We start from the raw sequence: 21,605 nt of genomic DNA, 5'->3' as shown, positions 1-21,605 counted from the left end.
GCAATGTTTACCGCCACGGACAGGCTGGCGGTCGGGGACTCATAATCCCCAGGGCAGCGGTGCATGCACCGCTGCCCTGGGGATTATGACTGCCAGGCAGAATCCTGGCAGTATATTGGAGGGGCCGGCGGTATGGCAGTGGCAATTGCGCCACGGTCATAATTGCTGGCGGAACACCGCCAGCCTGTTGGCGGTGTTACCGCCACCTTACCGCCGGCCGCCATGGTCGTAATGACCCCCTATATGTCCACTTTTTAAGTAACTTTGCAGGCATTCCTGAAGAAAAGCAAACATTTCCACTTAAGAAGATATTTTGAAGAAGGGCTCCAGGGTCCCTGCATATGGGTGGAACAATTCAGTGCTTATGACTATACATAGAAATCTCCTCCGAGAGAAGTATGCTGGTGCTTTTCCACCAGCATGACAGTCACAGGGTAGGATCAAAATTCCTTGATCTTGCAATGCTACTGGTGAAGAGAGCCCCTATACTACTATCCCTCACTAAATGTAGCACAGCACCTTTTTCGCTGGGAGCAAGCTGAAAGTCCTGCACTCCATTGGGAAGAAAAGAGAGGGTTAAGGAAACACCCCATAGCTCACCATAATGATAACATGCCTCCTTGACTTCTCACAGACTTTCACATAGATAATGGGCTGACACTGGTAAGTGTGATTTCAAGTATAAATCACGATAGTACAACCACACATGAATCCAATAAAAATAATGCAGGCCCAATAAACAGCCAGTTAATCATCATGGCAACCACATAACAAACTGACCACTCAGTAGGCAGCCATTAATTACCACATACTTGGGTCTTAAATAAGCTTAAGAGATGAATACTGAACTAATAATTTTCCTGGCCTGCAGGAGTTTGACCAAGTAACAAGTTTTGATTTAGTTAAAATAGTTGAACAGAAGAAAGTGAAACAAAAAGAAGAACGATAAACTGTAATGGTGTGCCACAATAAATTTAGATGTGATCAATATGATTTACATCCGAGAATAACAATTTAACTAAAATGTAAGAAAATAAAATGAAAATGTATTGGTTATAAATAGTAAGAAATTTGGAAAATCACAGATATTAACAGAAGTTAGGTTAAATCATCAAATTGCAAAGCCTAATAACCTATATCATACTGTTCTTCTTACCAAGATGAACCATCTTCAGTCTTATAAGAAAGCATCACAACATATTAGCCCAATGATAGCCTTAATGCCAAAGACACTGTAGGAACCACCAGATAATACTGTGGGACTGTCAACTACACACAACACTCCATGCCTACCCCCAACACCACAGACTTGGCTCCCAGTACTGCTTGCCACTTGGAAGCCAGAGGCTTGGACCCATTTTCCATCAGTTCATAAATAGTATTAACGGCAAAATCCCTAAGTATGGACACCTTTAACCATTATGGTATTGTAAAAAGAGGCAGCTGCTTTCTTAATTTGAGCACTTTTGAAAATATGTTTCCTCTACAGGACTCAAATTGAGCTACTGACGTTGGGCTTGCACCAAGAGTGCCACATCTCCTTACAGGATGTTGTTTTCATGGTTCTGAAAAGCAACTCTTCTCTTCCCCTTTTTTCTTAGAAGGGCAATATATGAACAATAGGGATTATCCCTGAGATACTGATCTTGTATTTCTACGTGTTTATTTGTCAGTGGTTCTGCTGAAGGACTCCATGAAGTCCAGGTCAGGACAGACAACAAATCAAAGCCCGACATTGGAAAATATCCTGGCCTGACAGGGAGAGGAATCAGGAACTCAGACGAAGAGGAACCTTTGTCTGACACAAAACTGAATCACAGCCTAGCGTGAAAAAGGAATTTGGGGCTGAAAGGGATCAGTTAAACAGAGGAAAGAGGGCCTGACAGTGAGACAAATGAGGGCCTCGAAGGGAGAATAGCCAGGTATATAGAGTGAGACAAATAAGGGCCTGACAGTCAAAAAATAAGGCAATCAATCAGGGCCTGACAGTGAGAGGAATTATATATATATATATATATACATGATTCCTCTCACCGTCAGGCCCTGCTATATATATATATATATATATATATATATATATATATATATATATATATATATATATACACACACACACACAACCTACAAAGAACTTACTCAGGACTCAAAAGGTAAAGGGACTAGACACCGTTGAAGAATTCCCAACAAAGATTATGAGGACAATGAGACGGTCTAGGAATGTTGCAGTACTGGAGCTAACGGAGTTTCGACTTTATCATCAAGACTTTGAAGGATGGGAGCCTATCAAGTTTGAGGCCAAAGGGTCCCAGTGGGGGACACTGAACAAATGGAAGAAAATCTATTAAGTAACCACAAAGAATAAGGGTTGCTATCGCTACGTACTACGGGGCTAGGTAACAGCAGTGCAAACAGGAGCAAAGCAACAGTGCAGCGAGAAGGATCAGGCCCTGAAAAAAAAAGGAACCTAGGCCTCATAATGAAAGTAAACAAAGCCTCACAGTGAATGAGGGTCTGACAGTGACAAGAATCAGGGCATGGCAGTTTGATGAAAGGGAAAGGAATCAGGACAGTGACTGGAATTGGAGCCTGAAAAGGAGAGCAACCTTGGCCTAACAGTGTGAGGAATCAACACCTGACAGTGAATACAACCAGAGCCTGACACTGAAAGGAATCAGGCTCCAACACTGAGAGAAAGTGAAGTGTGACAATGAGTGGAATTAGAATCTGACAGGATGAGGAATTAGCCTCTGACTGCAAGGCAATTAGGGCGTGACAGTGAGAGGAACCAGGGAATGACAGTCAGGAAATTAAGGCCTGACAGTCAAACGGAATTAGGGACGGACTACAAGGAACTGACAGAGGAGTATGAGATTGGCAGTGAGAGTAATCAATGACACCCTTGAGAGCAAAACAGACCAACCAGCAAGAGGAGTTGGAGCATGACAGTGAGAGACAGCAGGACCATACAGTAAGGGGAATTATACTACTATGATAGGAACTAGGCCCAGGCAGTGACAGAAATAGGTCCTGATAGGTGGAGAAATGATGGCATTTTAAAGGAATGAAGGCCTGAAAGAAAAGAATCAGGGCCTGAAATGAAAAAACACAGGACCTCACAGTGAGAGAAGAGCCTGACAGTGTGAGGAATACAGCCTGTCAGTGTGAGAAACAAGGATCCGACAAAAGGAGGGACCAAGTCAAACGAGTTGAATAAGTAGTGCAGGTAAGGGAAATATATCACAGTGCACATTTTAATAAAATGACAGTGGGAGGTTTCAGGAACTGACAGTTAGGAATCAGTGCCTAAAAGATAAATCAATCATGGACTGATAGTGGACGAAATTAGCCTGTACTGACATAAAAATAACTAACACGTAAATGAATCAGGGCCTGTTACTTCCTCCTATAATGTATTACTAAGACAGTTAAACTAGTACAGGACTATTTTAATGCTGGTAAATGTGGAAACTGGCTTAGCAGTGGTGCCTTAGATACTGAAGGAGGTGTGGTAATCTGGTAATGAACTTAGAAATGGGATACCAAAGATCTGGGAAAATCTGGGAAGAGGCTTAGTAACAGATTGTAGGAAAGTGCCCCTTTTGGCATGGTTGCCCCCCCCTCCCCCCAACACACCTTTGCATAGTGTTGATGCCACCTTTGATTGAAAGTGTGCTGGGACCCTGCTAACCAGTCACCAGCACCTGTGGCCAGGAAAGGTCTCGAATGGCTGCAGCATGTATTATGCCACCCTAGGGGACCCCTCACTCAAGCACATGCACACTGCCTTGCAGCTTGTGTGTGCTGGTGGGGAGAAAAGACAAAGTTGACATGGCACCCCTCTCAGGGTGCCATGCCTACAAACCACTGCATGCGGCACAGCTAAGTCACCCCTCTAGCAGGCCTTACAGCCCTAAGGCAGGGTGCACTATACCACAGGTGAGGGCATAGCTGCATGAGCAATATGCCCCTACAGTGTCTAAGTCCATTTTTAGACACTGTAAGTGCAGTGTTGGCAATCAATCAAACAGGGATTTGTAGAGCGTGGCTATTCAGCAGTGAGGGTCTCAAGGCGCTGGAAGAGGAAGAGGGGGACGGGTGATGAGGATCAGTCTAAGAGCCAGGTCTTGAGGACCTTCCTGAACTGAGACAGGGTGGGAGATTTCCTGAGGTGGATGGGGAGGGTGTTCTAGGTCTTGGCGACGATGTGGGAGCGGGATCTTCCTCTAGCTGTGGTTTCCCGGATGCGGGGGACCTTGGCGAGGGCCTGGATGGCGGAGCGGAGTTGTTTGGCGGGAGTGTAGAAGGAGAGTCTGTGGTTGAGGTAGGACCTTGTAGGCGTGGATCAGGAGCTTGAAGGTGATTCTCTTGTGGATAGGCAGCCAGGGTAGGTCTCTTAGGGGGGCGGCGGTGTGGCTGTGTCGTGGGGAGTTCTTGATGAGACGGACGGAGGCGTTCTGGATGCATTATAGACTTTTCCGGGTCTTGGCAGAGGTTCCGACATAGAGAGTGTTGCCATAGTCGAGGCGGCTGCTGACAAGGGCCTGGGTAACTGTCCTTCTGGCTTCGGTGGGGATCCACTTGTAGATCTTTCAAAGCATGCGCAGGGTGTGGAAGCAACCCGATGAGAACTCGCTCACCTGTCGGCCAATTGAGAGCGATTAGTCTAAGATGACACCTAGGTTGGGGGCGTGGTCGGTGGGGGCGTTTCCGAAGGCAGAGGGCCACCAGGACTCGTTCCTAGCAGAGGGTGTGGAGCCGAGGATTAGGACTTCTGTTTTGTCCGACTTCAGTTTCAGGCAACTATCTTTCATCCAGGCGACGACTACTTTTATTCCTTCGTGGAAATAGTTTTTGGCGGTGGTGGGGTTGTTGGTGAGGGAGACTATCAGTTGGGTATCATCGACATAGGAGACAATGTTGAGTGTGTGGCTTCTGACGATGGCGGCTAGTGGGGTCATGTAGAGGTTGAAGAGGGTGGGACTCAGCGAGTATCCTTGGGGGATGCTGCAGCTGATCTTGGTGGCTCCTGAGAGAAAAGGGGGGGGGGGAGTTGGACCCTCTGTGTTGTGCCGGGGAAGAACGAGGAGAGTCACTGCAGTGCTGAGTCTCGGATGCCGGCGTCGTGGAGGCAGGTGCGTAGTGTGTCGTGTGAGACTGTGTCGAAAGTGGCAGAAAGGTTCCGAAGGATTAGGGCGACGGTCTTGCCTTGGTTGAGGAGGGTGCAGATGTCGTCTGTGACGGTGAGGAGGGTGGTCTTGGTGCTATGGTTGCTTCTGAATCATAACTGAGAGGGGTTCAGGATGTTGTTGGTTTCCAGTAAGGTGGTGAGTTGTTTGTTGACTGCCTTCTCAATGACTTTGGCCGGAAAGGGAGATGGACCGGTAGTTCTTGAGGTCTGTCGGGTCAGTGATGGGTTTCTTCAGTAGAGATTTGAGCTCGGTGTGTTTCCAACTCTCTGGGAAGGTGGTATTTTTGAAGGAGCAGTTGATGGTATGCCGGAGTTTGGGTGCGATAATGTTGCTGGCTTTGTTGAAGATGTGGTGAGGGCAGGGGTCGGTGGGAGCTTCTGAGGGGATGGTTGGCATGATGTTGCAGGTCTCTGTGTCGGTGATGTTGTTCCAGCGGAGGAGGTTTGGGGGGTGGTGTAGTGACATTTCGGGCGACGGGCTGGTGGTGAGAGTCTTGGGGGTGCCCTGGGTGGTGAAGCTGTCGAAGATGTCTGCAAATTTGCAATGGAAGTAGTTGCGAGGTTTTCGCATTGTTCTTGTGACGGGGAGATGTCGGTGGAGTTGGAGTTGGGGTTGGTGAACTCTTTGATGACGGTGAAAAGTTGCTTGCTGTTGTGAACATTTTTATTGATGCGTTGTTGCAGGGTGAGTCTTTTGGTGGTCCTAATGAGCTGGTAGCGATGTTTGACGGCGTTTTTGAAGGTTTCGTGATTTGCGGGGGTCTTGACGGTGCACCTCTCTAGACTTCTGCAGACCTGTTTTGATTCTTTGAGTGTGGGGGTGAACCAATTTGCTTTCTTGGTTGTGCTTCTGTAGTGGGGTGTTTTGAGGGGGGTGAGGGTGTTGGCACAGTCGGTGATCCATTTGTGGAGGTTGTGTGCAGAAGTGTTGGCGTCGGCCTTGGGGGGGTGTTTTGTTGAGGATGGCGGTGAGCTTGGCTTCAGTGACCTTGTTCCAATTCCTGCAGGGAAGTTGGAAAGTGTGGAGTCGACCAATGGGTTTTTTGAAGGAGAAATTAATGCAGTGGTGGTCGGTCCAATGGTGTTCGGTGGTGTGGCGGACGGAGACGTGGTTGCTGGTGGAGAAAATGGTGTCCAGAGTGTGAGTGGCCGAATGAGTGGGTGTGGTGACGAGTTGCTTGAGTCCGAGGTTTTCGATCAGAGTGGTGGAGTTACGGTCGTTTGGGTTTTCCAGGTGGATGTTGAGGTCCTCCAGTAGGACTTAGTCCTTGGATGTGAGAGCGTGGGTGGAGGCTAGGTCAGCGATGGTATCGCAGAAAGGGGGGCAGCCCGCAGATGAGGGTGCCCCGCAGAGTGGTGTTAGGGTTAGTTCCAATCTGGAAGTGGAGGAGTTCCATGTTGGTAGTGGAGTCTTTGGTGCTGGTGGCTAGGCGTAGGGACTCTTTGTGGATGATGGCGGTTCGTTCAGTCTCTTCGGAATATCTTGTAGCCGTCTGGGATGGTGATGGCGATGGCGATGTCTGGAGCCAAGGAGGGGTTAAGCCATGTTTCTGTGAGGAAGGTGACGTCCAGGGATGTGGTGTCGATGAGGTTCCAAAGTTTGATGGCGTGCCTGTGGATGGAGTGAGTGTTGATCAGGATACATCTAAGGATGTGTTCTGCTTTGTTTGTCCTCGGGGTGAGCATGAGTGACGGAGGCTGGTGAATTTGCAGTGGCGACAGGTGAAGGGTCCCTTGGTGTTGCTTGGAGATGCCTGCTTGCAGTTGATGTTGTGTCCTGGGCTGAGTCAGATGAGTGCTGCTGGTGTGTAGCGGTGGTGGGTGAGAGGTCCAGGGGTCTTGGCGCTGGTAGCGGACAGGCACAGACGGGCTTTCTATAGGCACGCCTTTGGCACTCAGGAGCCATTAAGTAGGGAGGGGGGGAGGAGCGGAAAATGGCACGAAGAGGGGGGGTTGGGACACGGGGGCAGCAGGGGTGGGGGGAAAACAAGAGCTGAGGAGGGCGGGCCCGCAGGGGCAGCAGCGACAGGGAGTATGTGAGAGAGGAGAGAGAGAGAGAGAATGAGAGGAGTGAGGGGAAAAACGAGGAAAGGAGCACAGAAAGAGAAAAAGGCAGAGAACAGCACACTAAAGAAAAAAGGGAAAGGGGCAGAGAAGGAGGAAAGCGCCGAAGCAGAAGGCACCAAAAAACGGCACACAATAGCACACAAAAAGAAAAGGAGGAGAAAAAAGAAAAGAGGTAGAGGACAGCCCAGCAGAAGAGCAGAGCTCTCACACTAAGCACAGGGATGAGGAGCAGGCAGATGCCTGCAAGTGGAGGAGGGCCTCGAACTTCTGAAAGAGGTCAGAGTTCGAGTCAGGAAGGGCTTCCACTTGCACGTGGAGCTATGCGGAGGCAAAGCAGTTCACTGACCAGGTCAGTAAGTATATGGTCAGGGAGTTTGTCATTACGAACGCCACAGCACCATAATGGCTTCACTGAATACTGGGAAGTTTGGTATCAATCTTCTCAGCACAATAAACCCACACTGATGCCAGTGTGGGATTTATTGAAAACTGCACACAGAGGGCATCTTAGAGATGGCCCCTGTATGTTAACCCAACTGCTAGTGTAGGACTGACCGGTCTGTGCTAGCCTGCCACTTTCAGACAAGTTTCTGGCCACATGGGGTGAGTGCCTTTGTGCACTCTGTGGTCAGAAAGAAAGCCTGTCCTGGGAGGAGGTGCTTCACACCTCCCCCTGCAGGAACTGTAACACCTGGCGGTGAGCCTCAAACGCTCAAGCCTTGGGTTACAGTGCCCCAGGGCACTCCAGCTACTGGAGGTGCCCGCCCCCAGGATAAAGCCCAACTTCTGGTGGCAAGTCCGGCGGGAACATTAGGATAAGCAGGGTGGAGTGACCACCCCAGCCAGGGTCAGCCCTAAGGTGTCCAGAGCTGAGGTGACCCCCTCCCTGCAGAATCCTCCATCTTGGTTTGAAGGACAGGGACCAAAAGGGATATTAATGTGCCCTCCTCCCCAAAGGGAGTGGGCACAAGGAGGGTATAGCCACCCTCAAGGACAGTAGCCATTGGCTACTGCCCCCTGACCCCTTACATGCCCCTAAATCTAGGATTTAAGGGGCTCCCTGAACCCAGCTCAACAGATTCCTGATGACCTACAAGAAGAAGGACTGCTAAGCTGAAACCCCCAGCAGAGAAAAAGGAAGATGACAACTTCTGTGGCCGCAGCCCTACCGGCCTGTCTCCTGCTTCAAATAACCTGCAAACAGACCAGCGACACGTCCAGCGGGCCCAACGACCTCTGCCAACTCCAGAGGACTGCCCTGCACCGAAAAGGACCAAAAACTCCCAGGGCAGCAGCTCTGTCTGAAGGAACCTACAACTAAGGACTCCCATCTCACTCCAGCTGCGCGAGTCCTAACCCCTGTGCACCTGACACCCACAGCCTATGTCCAGGTGATCCACCCAGCAAGAGAGGGATGACCTCCCCACCCCTCCACGGCAACGCCTGCAGAGGAAATCCCAAGGACCCCCCTGAATGCGAGCTCCGGATGAAAATATCTGATGCCTAAAGAACACACTGTACCCGCAGCCTCCAGACCTTGGAGGAATCGACCCCCAGTGCCTCATCGTTCAGCAGGCGGCCTTCCTCCCTGTCTGACCAGTGGTGTGCCTGAGACACTCCCCCGAACCTCGTCTGCAGGCTTTGAGTGACCCCTGGGCTCTCCTCATAGACCAGCATTGGAAACCCGATGTCCTGTTTGCACCCTGCACCCGGCCGCCCATGTGCCCCTGAGAGTGTGTGTTTGGTACCTACTTGTGGTCCCTCCAGTGCTCTTCTAATCCCCCCTGGTCTGGGTACTTACCTGCTGGATGACCGGATTCCGAGTAGCCCGGTCTCCATAAGAGCCCACGTTACTTTTGCTCAACTTTGACCTCTGCACCCGGCCGGCCCCGTGTTTCTGGTGGTGGGTGTTTGGGGTTAACTTAAACCCCAACTGGTGGACTTCCTAAAACCAAGAGATTGAAACTGTAAGTGCTGTACTTACCTGTAAACAGATCTAACTTTTCTTCCCCCCAGGAACTGTTTGAAAATTGCAGTGTCCATTTTTAAATAGCTTTTTGCCAATAATTCAAGAACTGTATTACTTACCTATTTCAAACAAAGTACTGTTGATGCTTATGTGAAATACGAAACTTTTAAGATACTTACTCGCAACCTGAATCTTATGGTTCTAAAAATAAATTAAAAAATATATTGTTACAATATAAAAACCATTGGTCTTCAGTTAAGTCATTGAGTGTGTGCTTCTTCTATTTTCTGTTTGTGTACAACAAATTCTTTGCACTACTCTCTGATAAGCCTAACTGCTCGACCACACTACCAGAAATAGAGCATTAGTATTATCTATTTCAGCCCCTGTCAAGTCTCTGGGGAAGCCTTGGATTCTGTGCACACTATGGCCCTCATTTCAACTTTGGCGGGGGCAACCGCCGCCCGCCAAGTTGAAACCGCTGGGCGGCCGCCAATGCAGCCGCACTCCCACGGGGTCTATTTTGAAATCCCCGCTGGGCCGGCGGGTGGAAACCTGGTTTCCGCCCGCCGGCCCAGCGGGGATCTCGGCCGCAACACGGGAGCCGGCTCCAAATGAAGCCGGCGGTGTTGCGGCTGTGCGACGGTGCAGTTGCACCGGTAGCGCTTTTCACTGTCTGCTATGCTATGCAGACAGTGAAAAGCTCCATGGGGCCGTGGCAGGGGGCCCCTGCACTGCCCATGCCAGTACCATGGGCAGTGCAGGGGCCCCGCAAATCCCCTTTCTGCCAGCCTTTTCATGGTGGTTCATACCTCCATGAAAAGGCTGGCAGGAGGGGGGACTCGTAATCCCCTGGGCAGCGCTGCCCTGGGGGACTACAACCGCTGGGACAAAAGTGGCGGGAAACCGCTGGTCCCGGCGGTGCGACCCCGGCGGAAGCCCAAGTTTGTACCACCAGCCTGTTGGCGGTACAAACTCCAAGACAGCCCTGGCGGTCTCTGACCGCCAGGGTTGTAATGAGGGCCTATATCTCATTTTGATATAGTATATGCAGAGCTAGCTTCCTACAAAGATCTTCCCATTTTGGGGGAGAATGGTTAAAGTGGTTTAGCAATGGTGCTTTAAATGTGTGGAAAGTATGGAAACAGGCTTAGCAATCTGTGCTTTATATATCAAGGCACTTTAGCTGCATGGTCCATGGAAGTATGCATGGTCCACGGAAGTACCCGTGAACTCGTAGATAACAAAAGTGTTTGGAAATATCTTTTGCTGTTTGCACTAATTTACAAGAGGTACAAGAATAAATAAATAAGGTTTAGAATCTGAAGTCTGGGCCTGTCACAGCATTAAACTGATGGCAAAATGGAGCAATAGTTTGTCTTGAAAAGTATCTTAAATTGTATGACTTTAACCAATTTGTTGAATTTATTGAAAATCTATGCTCCAAAAAGGAGTTTTTCTTCAATTTTTCCCAAAGTCTTTTTTTTGTTGGGGGGAGAGAACCTGACAACCGATCTTGGAGAGAGTTTGACGTTCAACTTCATAGATTTTAAGGTCTAGCTGCTGAAAAAAAATCGTGGTTCTTGGGTACTCTAAGAAGAATTTCAAAAATATTTTAAAACATCAAGATTTCCACATTAATAACTGTGTATGTATCTGAATTCACGGTAGACACAAAATTTAGTTTTTTAGTTTCTAAATTTTCTTGTTCCCAATCACAAAATTTGGAAATCGAGATGATCATAATCTATTAGGTTTTAAATAAACATGGTTTTCCATCACAGAAATATTTTATTCTGTATTGATGTAGTTTCCATTAACACGAGGGGCTGACAAAGCTGCTAAAATATGTTTTACAAATATGCATTTCTTGCAAAATTTACACAAAAAGTACTTGGCTGACACTTCGCATGAACATTTTGAGGGCATAGCTCGCATACAATTCATATTAGATACCCGGAGGAGCAGAAAATGTCTCTTGGCTGGGGTTTTGCACTTTACATTAGACACTTTCTGTTCAAACAAGTATTCCACGGGTGGAAATGTCTGAGAACTAGTGTAATTGTAGAATGAGAAAAAAACACGAATTTAGAAAACAAGAAATACGTGAATTTAACAAGATTTGTCCCACGTAACACACATTTCACTCTGGCCTAATCGCTAGGTCGGCAGTAAGTGCTGCATCGTCAAAGGCCAATATCATCACTCATCTGTGCGGAAACAAAAGGTGCTCACCCTGAGTCTGAAGCAGGTGAAGCAGCTCCCCTCGATCCACAGCCCATTCCCCCTTCTCGTCCTCCACACCCAGCACTCTGAATGCCTGCTGCAGCTCAGCCATAGAAATGCCAAACGCTGGGCGATGGTTACAGTAGAGTCGTAGCAGTTCGCCAAGACTGATGTCCGTCACCTGCTTTCCAGTATTCACATACTCGCTGAATTTAACTTCGTTTAGCATGTCCTCAATCTACAGGGTAAGAGAAGACTGTCAGTGTTTTTCTTTCATTTACCTTTCTTCACAATTTACAATATACAATATACATAACGGAAAGCCACTGAAAAGACAATTTGTGGACCTATACTGCGGCCAGTCATGCAGTTAGCATTCACCTCACTATGGGTGAGCGTGCTTTGATCTCTAGTGTCCATGTGCATTGAGGCAAGCAGTGGGAGGGTTGGCAGAACTGTAACTGACGCGCTGCACAGTGCCCCCGCGATCCTGTTCCATGGAATGCCCCAGACCTATCTGTCCACTCCAAAACCCCTCCAGAAGGCCAATTCCCGCAATGACTTCTATAATACAACAGTCAGTTATTTTGTTTGGAGAATGTTGGCCACAGTTTTATTAAATGTTGGTTTACAGCATGTCCGCCCTGCTTTTATAAGGGCCATAAATCATTATGTCATATCACTGTTATAAGCAATTAAAGGTTGTCATAAACGCGATATCTCCCCTGAGGTTAAAGACCCTGGGCTTGTGATTCACATTGGTACGTTTGTGTCATACATCGCTTTGTACTTGACGATAAATTTCCTGTTACATGCCTTTCACTCCTTTGCTTCCAATCAGTCTCACGTATTGGTCCTTCTTGATTTGCTGCCTGGCCGCCCTGGATATGCATAGGGGTTCTGTGCCGGCAGCTCCTTTTTAAACCTCACTTCTGCCTTCGGGGTATGTTTGGATACTTTGTTTTAAAATGCTTCGGCCCCAATGGGCCATCGCTCCTTCCTTGCCCCCCCTTCTGTTTCCACCCTGTGCCCCACTTGCGACAGGGCTGGAAAAAGTGGGGGGGGGCAGGGTGCCTGCTTTGCGGGGAGGCCACTTCCGTTCCCCAGCCACTTCCATCTGGCGCGCTTTTGCTCAGCGCCTCGGTGTGGTTTCTGCTCCGGCCCCTCGAGTTCCTTATGGTCGCGGGCCTTCGTCCAAATCCTGTGTATCCATCACTGGAGCGACCCCTAGGTGCCGCTTCCATTGCCGCATTTTGAGAGTGGGCACCTGTCTAGGTCAGCCCTTGATGTGGGCAGCTCACCCTGCCTGACAGTGGAGCCGCCGCAGCACATCGTCCTCCGCTTTCACCCCACAGCGCACATCCATTTGCAAGGCCCAAGCGCTGGTGCATCACTATCGCCAGTGTTAGTGCCAGGCCTATGAGCCTGCTTCCGCCTTTGTCTGACTCGGGGCTGGTCATCAAGCCTGCTACGCGGTGGGCCCCACAGCCTAGATCAACTCGGACAGCCAGCTGCACAAACACTGCGGGGTAGTATTAGTGGCAGTTAGCAAACACATCAATGAGACATGGAAATGCCACCATTTTCACCAGCGCCACAATGTCCGCCGATAGACCACGGAGCGAGGCCACCACCCAACTCAAGTTGTGCTTGCCAATGTCCCCGAGTCCCAGTATACCTGAACACCCAGATACTGGATGGTACATGTGACCACGTGGGCAACATATGGTCCAGCAGCCACCATCAGACAGCAAATTGCGCAGCTGTTCCACTACCTTTTGGGCAGTCACACCATGCAACTACAAGGATGAGCGGTCCAGTCAAATGTCTGCCACACAGTTAAAGTCTCCTGCCACCTCCAGGGGCTCAGCGAGTGTCTGCTTCCATAGATCCCTAAGAAAGCGTAGGTTCGCAGCTTGGCCTGAATTTGGGGGACATACCCTAGTATGTATATCGGGGAGCTGTCCCACTTTCCACTAACTCACATGTATCTACCCTCCAAGGCAGCCATCTGCCACTATGGATGAAACAGCACTCAGAGCACCACCCATATGAGGATGCCCATGGAGTATGCAAAGTAAATGGCATAAAAGACCTGTCCTCTCCACCTAGCCTATAGTCATCTCTCCTCCTGTTTGGTCAAGTGTATCTCTTGCAGGATAGCTACATGTCTCGCCAGGTATAAATGGACACGGTGATGATCGGCTGGCTCTCCCATGAGAAGACTATCATGGTTAAAGGGTTACATCATCCCACAAGCAGAACACCCACAATCTCTACTAAGTTCTACTGTTAGCTGACGTCCCTTAATAGCTGCTTTGTCATACAGTGAGAAAGAGAGTATCAGCCTGTACAATGGCATGGAAAGGGGCATCTGGATGAGGCCAAACAATACCTAACAAAGGCTGACTGGCTGCTCTAAAAGTTGGCAAAGTTTCAAGCAATGTGAAGACCAACCTTAAAAGAGATTTTTGGAGATGTGTGAGCTATTAGCTGAATATGGTTTAGGTTAGAGTTGTTTGCAGGCCAGCGAATTGACCATTCTGTCACTTTTATTCTATTCCCAACATTATGGCCAAGGCTAATTTTGGATTTCAGCCAAGGCCTGGGAGTCAGATATTGGTCTATTGGCCAAATTCAAGGATAATATACATAACAATGGTCCTGTGGGACTCGTTTGTGGTGTTACCAAGCATATTAAACCCGAGTTAATGGAATCAATAAACATTGACATTCATACACTGATTGATGAAAAAATTACACTAGAAAACTCTCTCTTGTTTTCATTTGTGTACTTCTAATATCATTTTTTACAGGTGCATAAAAGAACAAGTTACTTACCTTCGGTAATGCATTATCTGGTAGCGACTCTATCTAGCTCCATACACCTTACCTTTGAATTTCCCAGGCGTCAGACTGGATCAACAACTTTCGCTTGAATTGTACCCCTGTCTGCGCCGTCCGGTGGCTTCATTCGGTTCCGCGTGGTGTCATTGGCATTGTTGGCACCAGATGTGATGTTACGGTCACCTATATAGGCACCACCCAGGAGCGCAGACGCCAGTTATTTTTTTCATGACTTTCAGCGCAAGGAGCGCAGAGTCATGAAATGAACTGATGATTGTATGTCCAAACTAAAGCCCTGAAAGGGATCACCCTAACCCTAGCAAATTAGTTTGCAGAGGGGGAAGGCATGGGTGGGTGTAAGGAATCTGCAGCTACATAGAATCTCTACCAGATAATGCGTTACTAAAGTTAATTAACTTGTTCATCTGACAGAGTCATCTAGCTGCAGATTCCTTACCTTTGAATAGATACCCAACCATACCACCCTGGCGGTGGGCTGCGGACAAATATTTCCTACCCAGATTTACGTAGTGGCTCAAAAAGAGCACACATCAAGAATTTAAGAACCAGGTTCAAGTCCCACTGAGGCATAATGAAGGGCGAAGGTGGAAACATACGTAAAAGCCCTTTAAGAAACCTATTTACAATAGTGGACTTAAATAAATAGAGTTGGTCAGGCAGCTGGAAAAAAGTAGAAAGAGCAGACAAATGGCCCTTAAGAGTGCCCAGAGCGAAGCCCTGTTGGCGAAGATATAGAACAAAAAGAAGAATATCAGATAGAGAAGCAGAAAGAGGATCTATAGAATTCTCTGTACAATATATATATTTTTTTTGCTAACAGCAGGTGTATACCGTTTTAGTGGAGGAACGCTTAGCTGCCAGAATAACATTACAGACTTTGGAAGGAAGCTTGAAGGCTGTCAACTGTTGCCGCTCAATCTCCATGCATGAAGGCAAGTTGACAGGTTCGGGTGGAGGACCATCCCCTGCTCCTACGACAGAAGATCCTCCCGAAAGTGGCAGCCTTATTAGAGGTTCTATGCTAATTTTCATAAGCTTGGGATACCAGACTCACCGTGCCCAATCTGGAGCCACAAGGATTACTTGGACCCAGTCATTCTTGATCTTCTTGAAAAATCTAGGCAGAAGTGGTATGGGTGGAAAGGAGTACAGAAGGGCCTGTACTCCTTTTTTTTTTTACTACAAGCTACGCCGAGCGATTGCCCCCTTGGAAATGAATGCGTAAAACTGCTGACATTATGAGTTCTCTTCGGAGGCAAACAGATCTAAACGAGGCTCCCCCACTGCTGAAAGAGTCCTTGCACCACCTGCAAATGGAGATGCCACTCGTGATCCGCTAGGCATCTACGACTGAGTTGGTCCACCATGGCGTTCAGAGAAACTGTAAGAAGTTGAACCACCAGGGTTATGCCCTGCTGTTCCACCCATGTCCAGAGATGCAAGGCCACTTGACAAAGGATCCACGACTTCACACGGCCCTGCTTGTTGCATTACCACATTGCAGTGGTGTTGTCAGTGTACACCTGCACTATCTTCCCCTTAATAGAGGGAAGAAATGCTTTCAATGCGAGCCAGATCACAGGGCGTTCCAGCAAATTGAGTCCTCTGATCTCCACCTTTTCCAGATGGATGCCCCATCCCAGAAGGGACACACATGTCACTACTGTGAAATCTGGTTGAGGAAGGGACAGGAGTCTGCCTTTGACACAATCGCGGTTCGTAAGCCACCACTGCAGGTCTTTTACAGTTCCATCAGAGATTCAGACTATATGAGAAAGATTATCCTGATGCTGTGCCCACCAGAACTTCAGGTCCCACTGCAGAGCCCACATATGCCATCTGACATGATTCAACAACAGGATGCAGGAGGCCATGAGGTCCAGCAATCTCAGAGTCAGTCTCAGCGAAAACCAGGATAGAAGCCAAAACATCAGTATCGTAACCTGAATATCCTGGACTTGCTGCTCGGGAGGATAAGCCCGAAACTGCACTGTGTTCAGAACAGCTCGTATGAAAGGGAGCATCTGAGGAAGTGTCAGGTGTGACTTAAGCACGTTTATAGTGATCCCAGCTAATACAGAAGGTTTGCCGTAGTCTGGAGGAGGGAGATGACAGCCTGGGGTGAGCTTGCCTTCAATAGCCAGTCTTGAGGTAGGGGAAGACTGAAACCTCTAATCTGCACAGATAAGCTGCGACCACCGCCATCACCTGGGTGAACTCCCAAGGGATGCTGGTAAGGCTAAAGGGGAGCACAGTGAACTGAAAGTGCTCGTGGCCTACCTTGAACTACAGGTAAAGCCTGTGGCAGGCAAGATGGGGATGTGGAATAATGCATCCTGCCGGGCCAAAGCTAGCAGCCAGTCTCCTTGGTCTATGGCAGACAAGACCCGAGCCAAAGTGAGCATCTTGAATTCTCCTTCTTGAGGAAAAGAATGATGATCTATAGTTTTAGAATAGGGCAAAGGCCCTTGTTCTTTTTTGGGTATCCAAAAGTAGCGGGAATAACAATCACTGCGTACTTCTGACAATGGAACCCTTTCTATGGCTCCCTTGGCCAAGAGAGCTGTAACTTCCTCTCGGAGCAAGATTAAATGATCCTCCACCAGCCATTCTTTCAATGTAGAGATAGAGGGAGAGAAAGACTGGAAGGGGAGGGAATAGTCCTTCTGTATTTATCCTATGTAATGGACCACCAGCGAGGGAGATGAAACTGAGCTGTAAAATCCTCTTGGAGCAAAGTCATGTGATCCTCTGCCAACCGTTCCCATTTTGACGATATTGGGGGAGGAAAGGATTGGAAAGGGAGGGAGTAGACCTTCTGAATGCTCTGTAAGACACATACGTCGTATTGGACTGCCAGTGGAGGAGATGATGTTGAATTCTTTCTCCAACTTGACAAGCATGGTCCTGCAGAATCAATGTAGGAGGGGTTGGGTGGCGGATGACTTCTGGCTTCCAGACTCTCTAGGTCTGAATGCATCGCACACATATCCTCGCATGGCTTGGGAAGCTTGTGCAGGACGATTGTTGGCATAGGGGTGGCGTGCTGGCACACATAGCCAAAAAAGGGGCAAAAGGCAGGCTGTGGACAGGGGGCGGGGGTCGCCGAGAGGCCCAAGGACTTGGCCACAGCCCTAAAGTCCTTCAAGTCTGCTTTCTGGCCAAACAAGCGAGTTCTGTCGAAGGGCATGTCCACAAGGTTTGCCTGGACATCCCCCAAAAAGCCAGATGTTCTCGGGCACATGGGGCCCTGTAAGGCCAGTATCAACAAAAACGCTCTGCCCAGCGAGTATGTTGTGTCCAGACCACACCTAATGTTGAATTTTGCTGTGTCTCTCCCATCTTTCACTGTTTGGGAGAGGATGGCCCAGGCCACCTCTGAGACCTGTGGCAGCACTTGTACAACCGTATCTCATAAGGTGTGAGAGAAATGGCCCAATAAGCATGAGGTGTTCACTGACCTCAATGCCAGGCTGGTGAAAGAAAACATCTTCTTCCCAAGTTGGTCCGGACTCTTGGATTCCCTGTCCAGGGGAGCGGAAGGGAACATTCCATGGGAAGTTGAGGCTTGGACTACCAAGCTCTCAGGGGTGGGGTGTTGGCTGAGGAAACTAGGGTCACCCGGTGCAGGGCGATGGCAGCGAGCAATTGTCCTGTTCACATGAGCCCCTGTGTTGGCTTGGAGCAGGTTCCTAGCAGGACATCAGTAAGTGCCTTATTAAAGGGCAAAAGGAGTTCAGAAGAAGCACCAGGCTGAATCACTTCTGTCAAGAGGTTAGTCTTGACATCCACTGAGGTCAATTCGAGGCCAAGGACCTCCGTTGCTCTCCGCAAAACCACTGCATAAGATATTCCCTCCTCCATGTGGCATCCACAGTAGGGGGGAGACAGCAAGCCAGAATTTGGAGATGTGTCCAGTCCACTGGCATCTCCTAGTTCCTCCTACCATTCCAATGAAGTAGACTCCAACTGGTGTTCTAAAATGTCCAGTGACCCTTCACAATCTTCCCCTCTGCCTGGCTGTTGAAAATAATACTCAGGCAATGATCTGGCACCCATGGGCGCCGTTGGCTTTGATCCTCTGGGATCAGAATGAGGCTGGCGATGCCAGTGGGCCCGGTCGTCGTCGAGACCGGCACCGGAGAATGTAGCGTTGGTATGACCGGCACCAATCCAGATCTGAAATTGGATCCATGAGAACCTCATCGGTGACAAGGCCAGAGCCATTGACACAGAACCTGATGGGACCTCCTCCAACTCAAAAGTGGCACATGGCCTCGTAAAAATCTTTAACTTGAGCAGCGGTTGATCTGGCGACTGGAAATGGAGGGCGGGGCGGAGTCAGATCTGGCTACGACTCAGCAGAACTGTGCCTGGAATGCCGACGTTCCTCACTTGTTGCGTCTTCCGACAGACGAGATGAAGTTGAAATCCACTTGGACTTCTTCTTTTTGTGCCTCTTCCCTGAATGTCCTGGTGACCTGGAGTGGAATGAAGAGGGCTTGGGGCTACTGGTGACCTTTGAGGAGTCATGAATGTCGGTGTTGAACGCTAGTGCCACAAGCAGCATTAGGGACTGCTCCCTCAAAGCCTTCAGTGCCATGGCCCGGCAGTCTGAGCAAGACTTCGAATTCTGGTTGCGCTCGAGACACCAAACGCAAACAAGGTGAGGGTCCGTAACTGACATGGCGCGGTGACAAATGCCACATGGTTTGACTCCTACCTTTCTGGACGACATCCTCAACACACTTTGAAAAATATTCGCCAAAAATGCTGAAAAAAGCCTGTCACAATATGACAGCAGGGTAGCTCGATCTGGATCAGCGCTAACTGGCGCAGAAAGAAAAGAACTGACGTTCGCGCAAGGGTGGTGCCTATACTGGTGACTGCAACATCACATCTGGCGCCAACGACACCATGCGGAACCAAATGAAGCCATCCGATGGGGCACTCAGGGGCAGAGCTAAAGTAAAAGTTTCCTGGTCCAGTCTGATACCTGGGAGATTCAAAGGTAAGGAATCTGCAAGCTAGAAGTCTCTTTCGGATTAAAGTGACATTAGTGCAGATTGTATAGTGCTCTGCAAAGTGAAAATAAATATATACAAGATTGTGTAAAAAACACTGTAGAAAGCTTAAGTTGATATTGTAAATCAAGGCAGTAAGGAATGTGTTAGCAATTTCACAGGTTATTCCAATAAGAGGTTATCATTGCTCAATCAAGGATAGGCTGTTGATGCTTCTATTAAATACTAGATGGACAGGTCAAGACCAGGTGAAGTGGATAAATCTGTCTAAAGCTGTTTTTTTTTCAAGGATGTAATACAGAGATTGTATACTGTGTGTCATTTGCTTTGTGTAATGGAACATGTACCATATATTTTCACAAAACCTTTCCTCCTCCCTACTGGTCTTCCTTTCCTTCCCCCTTTTTTTTAGATATTTAAGTGAGTTTTACTTGTGATCATAATAAGTGGTGGAAAGTCATACTGTTTTCGGCATACCTTTGTGAATGGCTGAGTCACAGTGGTGATTTTAGATAATTTGTATGATATTGGGTGGATTTAATTGAGCAGCACCTTTATGGAAGATAGCCTCATGGATAACTTGTGATAAGCATCTGAAGGCTACATTTGAAATCCATATTATTATTAGTTTTATATTTCACCACGACAGGGCCTCATTTGAGTTGAAAGCACAGAGTGGTTGCAGTGAGTGATTATTATGTGGTGTACCAGTTCATCAATGTGAAATAATGAAAGTTACTACTGGAACCTGTGCATGTTGCAGTCTGTGTTATTTACACTATGGAAGCTGAGGATGTTGAGATAACAGGGTAAAAGGTGGCGCTGTCATTGATCTGGTCTCTGACAATAAATAAAGTCCTTACTAGTCCAAAGCCTTTAGAGCACTCTTACTAAATTCCATGCTCACTTACTTAGAAACCCTCTATGTACTGTCTTCATCTTTCTTTCAAGAAAAATGAATTGTTTCAGACTATTGCAGAAGCATTCATTAGTTTGAGTGAAGAGCGAGGCTCATCTAGGCCTATCGTTTAGCAATATCCAGAATTAACAGCATTGCATGCATAAGAAGAGCAGTCAGAGATCACAGCTGTATCGCTTAAATATCAGATGCACATGCCTGTTTCAGTAGTTTGTCCACTTGGATTTAAGGTCTGGGACTTCAATTTCATTTTCGTTTTTAGATTTTAGCTTCAATATCCAATAACTTCATGTGTAAATCTCCAAACTTGAGAAGAATGAGCAGTCACAGTATATTTCAAACTACATCATCTGACTTCAATACCATGCTCTTGAGTTAGGTTCTTCTGAAATCAAATGGTGTTACAAATCTAGTTTCCTGATGGACACAATCCTTAATACTGTGGGTACTCTCATTCGAGGTACACTCTGGGGGCCTGATTTACAAAGGTAAACGTACACTTCTGAGTAAGTTTACTGTTTCATTTTTTGGTATTCACAAATTACGAGCTTAATTTTACATATAGTAATTTTACTGTTAGTAAAATTAAACTTGCAGTTAGCGAATAACAAAAAAATAGTAAACTTACACACAAGTGTAAGTCTACCTTTGGTAATCAGGCCCTTATAGCTTTGTGTGTGAATACCATATTTGAAGAAAGTTTGAAATTTATATGAAATCATTTCCATATCATAAGACGCAGGTAGCGACCATGGATCCAGTTTGTCTCAAATGATAGGATTTGCTAAAGGTCACAATTATACTAAAGTTAGTTCAAAATTGCACCTGAGATCATAATGCTTCTGTGTTTTTCATGATACAAGGCATGGTGATAGTAAACTTACACACAAGTGTAAGTCTACCTTTGTGAATCAGGCCCTTAGAGCCTCGTGTGTGAATACCATATTTGAAGAAAGTTTGAGGTTTATATGAAATCATTTCCATATCATAAGACGCAGGTAGCGACCATGGATCCAGTTTGTCTCAAATTACATTATTTGCTTAAGATCACAATTATACTAAAGTTACTTCAAAATTGCAACCAAGATCATAATGCTTCTGTGTTTTTCATGATACAGGGCATGGTCAGTGGTCGGAGAATATGAGTAAAACTCCCAATCTTCTCAGCTATTTTATGTATATACATATCGATCTAGATATAGAAAACATGGTGTTTGGGTTTCCGTACATCCTTTAATGAGCTTTCAATCCTGACAATAGCCCATCCAGTCCAGGCTGTGCAGACTGACAGCATTTTAACAAAATGCAAATGCCTTTCCATGTAGCCCCGTCTCAAGTAATTTC

At 47.5% G+C, this 21,605-nt stretch overlaps 1 protein-coding gene across 2 annotated transcripts in view; it reads right to left on the bottom strand.

Annotated features, from left to right (window-relative positions):
* CFAP251 (cilia and flagella associated protein 251) overlaps positions 1-21,605 on the bottom strand; it is a 410,814-nt gene that overhangs the window by 38,821 nt on the left and 350,388 nt on the right. For both annotated transcript variants that reach the window (XM_069214923.1, XM_069214922.1), the window contains exon 20: positions 11,460-11,688. In XM_069214923.1, coding sequence (XP_069071024.1) covers positions 11,460-11,688 — 229 coding nt within the window. The remainder of the gene's footprint in view (positions 1-11,459; positions 11,689-21,605) is intronic.

The sequence above is a fragment of the Pleurodeles waltl genome, chromosome 11 (assembly GCF_031143425.1).
Source record: "Pleurodeles waltl isolate 20211129_DDA chromosome 11, aPleWal1.hap1.20221129, whole genome shotgun sequence".
NCBI lineage: Eukaryota > Metazoa > Chordata > Amphibia > Caudata > Salamandridae > Pleurodeles > Pleurodeles waltl.
Note: the sequence above shows the minus strand (reverse complement) of the source record. Positions and strands in the feature narration are given on the sequence as shown.